General features: G+C 45.1%; 1 protein-coding gene across 1 annotated transcript; it reads left to right on the top strand.

Annotated features, from left to right (window-relative positions):
* The first annotated feature begins 1,359 nt into the window (after positions 1 to 1,359).
* Positions 1,360 to 2,514, top strand: LOC146454792 (uncharacterized). The gene has a single exon (XM_085095265.1). It carries the CDS (start codon positions 1,360 to 1,362, stop codon positions 2,512 to 2,514), a length of 1,155 nt encoding a protein of 384 aa, XP_084951391.1.
* The last annotated feature ends 24 nt before the right edge of the window (positions 2,515 to 2,538 follow it).

Raw genomic sequence — 2,538 nt, 5'->3', positions numbered from 1 at the left:
AGTGGTGCCATCAGAACCTAAGAAAACTAGTGACAGCAACGAAGTTCAACAGCCTCCTCAGCAGCAGCTACAACAACAGGGTGAAGAACAACAGCAGTATCATTAAAAACAACCACAGCACGAACAAAAGGAGCAACAGACAAAAAAACGAAGTAAATCACATACAAAATAGACACAAGATAACAAGACCAAGTCAGCACCAGTGCGGAAAGAACAACAGCAGAAGTCAAGTAAAAAGGAGGTGCAAAAAAGGGGAAAAAGAATGTGCAAATTGAGGGAGGAAGAACACAAGCTGTAGCCTTCTGCAAGGAAAGGCTTTCTGCAGCAGATAATCCGAACAAAGAACAACCTGCGGGACTTGTAAACCATTCACCGTCACCACCTTCACATCCACACAGTCCACTTTCGCAAAATTCATCACTGCCCACAGTGACTCTACCTGCACCTTCACACACAGTGAGCCATCCCTCGTACGGTCTCTCTCCACTCTCAGTTAATCTTCCTTTGCAAAGTCCAGATCAGTCAAGAATGAATCTACTGAGGGAAACTGATCCCCCTTCGTTCAGTGTTAGTACACTAACCTTGCACTGCAATCCGCCATCACACACAAGTTTTCCTACAAAAAGTTCAACTTTGTGCAATGCAAGTCTTCTGCAGCCTTCGCAAAGTTCGCCTGAACACATGAGTCTGCATATGGGTCAACATTTACCTCCAGACCTAAATTCGCAACCGCAAAGTCTGTTTTCACCGATTTCCGTCCATGGTAATCCAGTCGATCTCACCACTCTGCCTTCAGTTGCAGCACCTACCCTAGAGGAAACAGGATATCTGATAAGATTGTCCTTGCATAATGTGGAATAGGCCTTACCACGGTTTTTGACGCCATTTTGACGAGTAGGCAAACAGGCTTGAACTAACAGTGTTTGTATGGAAATCCAATGTCAAATAACTTTCATAAAACATCGCTTCTGAAAATTCATGAATTGGAAACTTTTGGCACTAGGAAAAGGATTTTAAGACAAAATTGGAGGAATGTAGCTGTGCCAGAAAGCGTCAAGTCGTGTTTTAAACTTTCCATACATTTCCCTGTATTTTTTCCTGCAAACTATTTTTAGTAGCAGTTCAGCGCTGGTTCCCTTTACAGACAAATGGTTATATTTTTAGCCCTGCTTAAAATAATTAATTTGAGCTAGGTGTGTATTACGCAATTTGTTACGTACGCTTGACAACGTCAACTGCATCATGGTTGCTGATTAACGGATATGGTTTATATAGCATGTGACTATAGGGAGTTCCTCAGTTGACATTGTTTAGCGGGCGTACCTTGATTATTTACAAGAGTAATTTCCTTCGAGTTTTATGTACAATTTGCGGCCACGGTTACAACATGTAAACTACAGGACATTACAGGGACTGGACAACGCTATCATGAGTGCTCGCAAACATACTACAGATCATAGTGAATCGGAGCGCGACACCGAAGAATCCCTAGTTCTCTCGGATCAGGACCACGAGGGACACGAAGAGGAGATTCCAGAGGAGACAGCGGAAGCATTAGAGGCTTTGATAGCGAAGCAAGAGAGTACGCTGGATAACGCCCGCCAAAAAGTAAAGTTAGTAGCGTTAAAACAGAAGTTAAAAGAGTTGGAAAAGGAAACCGTGGCAGAACAGCTCAAGCTCGCGCGTGCCACGGGTACAAGCAAGACCGGGAGAAAGGTGCCTAAGAAAATTGGTTCCAAAAACGGCAGAGAAGTTTCTTCCCGTGACCTTCGTGAGTTCGAAGAGTTATCTCACAAAGTGGAAAAACGACTCAGTAAAATGGGTCTTTCCTCTGCCTCGGCAGCCGCAGCAGGCGAATCCACGTCAAGCGAAGACAGCGACGATGATTCTCCTTCAACTGAGCGTTCATCAAGAAAGGAACGAGGTAAGCGGCACTTGAAGTCCGGTAAAACGGCGAAAATTGCTACGCGTGTAGTACGGCGCCAACTATGGCCGCATAGTGAATTAAGTATGAGTTATGTATCTAAGAACGTTAGCTATGATGAGCTAACTTTAGAGGAATTTGTTGCCGGATACAGTGCTATCCTACTGTTGCCGCAAGTATCTTCGCACGAACGCAAGCATCGCACAGAACACTTGGGAGCTTTAATGTATCTTGCGTCCATTTACGAATGGACTGCCGTTCGCAGTTTTCACGCGGCGGTTTTATCAGAAATCGAGAGAGGCCGTCTTCACTGGGGGGACTCATTTCTTCACCTTGAAAATCGTACCCTCGCGGGTTTACACAAGAAGACAAAGGACCAAAAGCGCCCCGCCCCCTCTTCTTCAAATGCAGTTTTGTTTTGCTGTGATTACCAGAAGGGTTCGTGCTCCCACTCCAAAGATCACTACGCCATGCTCAAAGGGGAAAAGAAATGGCTTTGCCATATTTGTGCGGCGTGTTGGGTGAAGGACAAGGCTAAACGGATGCATTCTGAGTACGCGGATGATTGCCCAAACAAACCGAAAGAATGACTAGACAATGCCCCGTGTATTCCG

The sequence above is a fragment of the Pavona decussata genome, unplaced genomic scaffold, assembly GCF_977016875.1.
Source record: "Pavona decussata unplaced genomic scaffold, jaPavDecu1.1 SCAFFOLD_300, whole genome shotgun sequence".
NCBI classification, from domain to species: Eukaryota; Metazoa; Cnidaria; class Anthozoa; order Scleractinia; family Agariciidae; genus Pavona; species Pavona decussata.
This window is presented reverse-complemented; position numbering and strand designations above follow the sequence as displayed.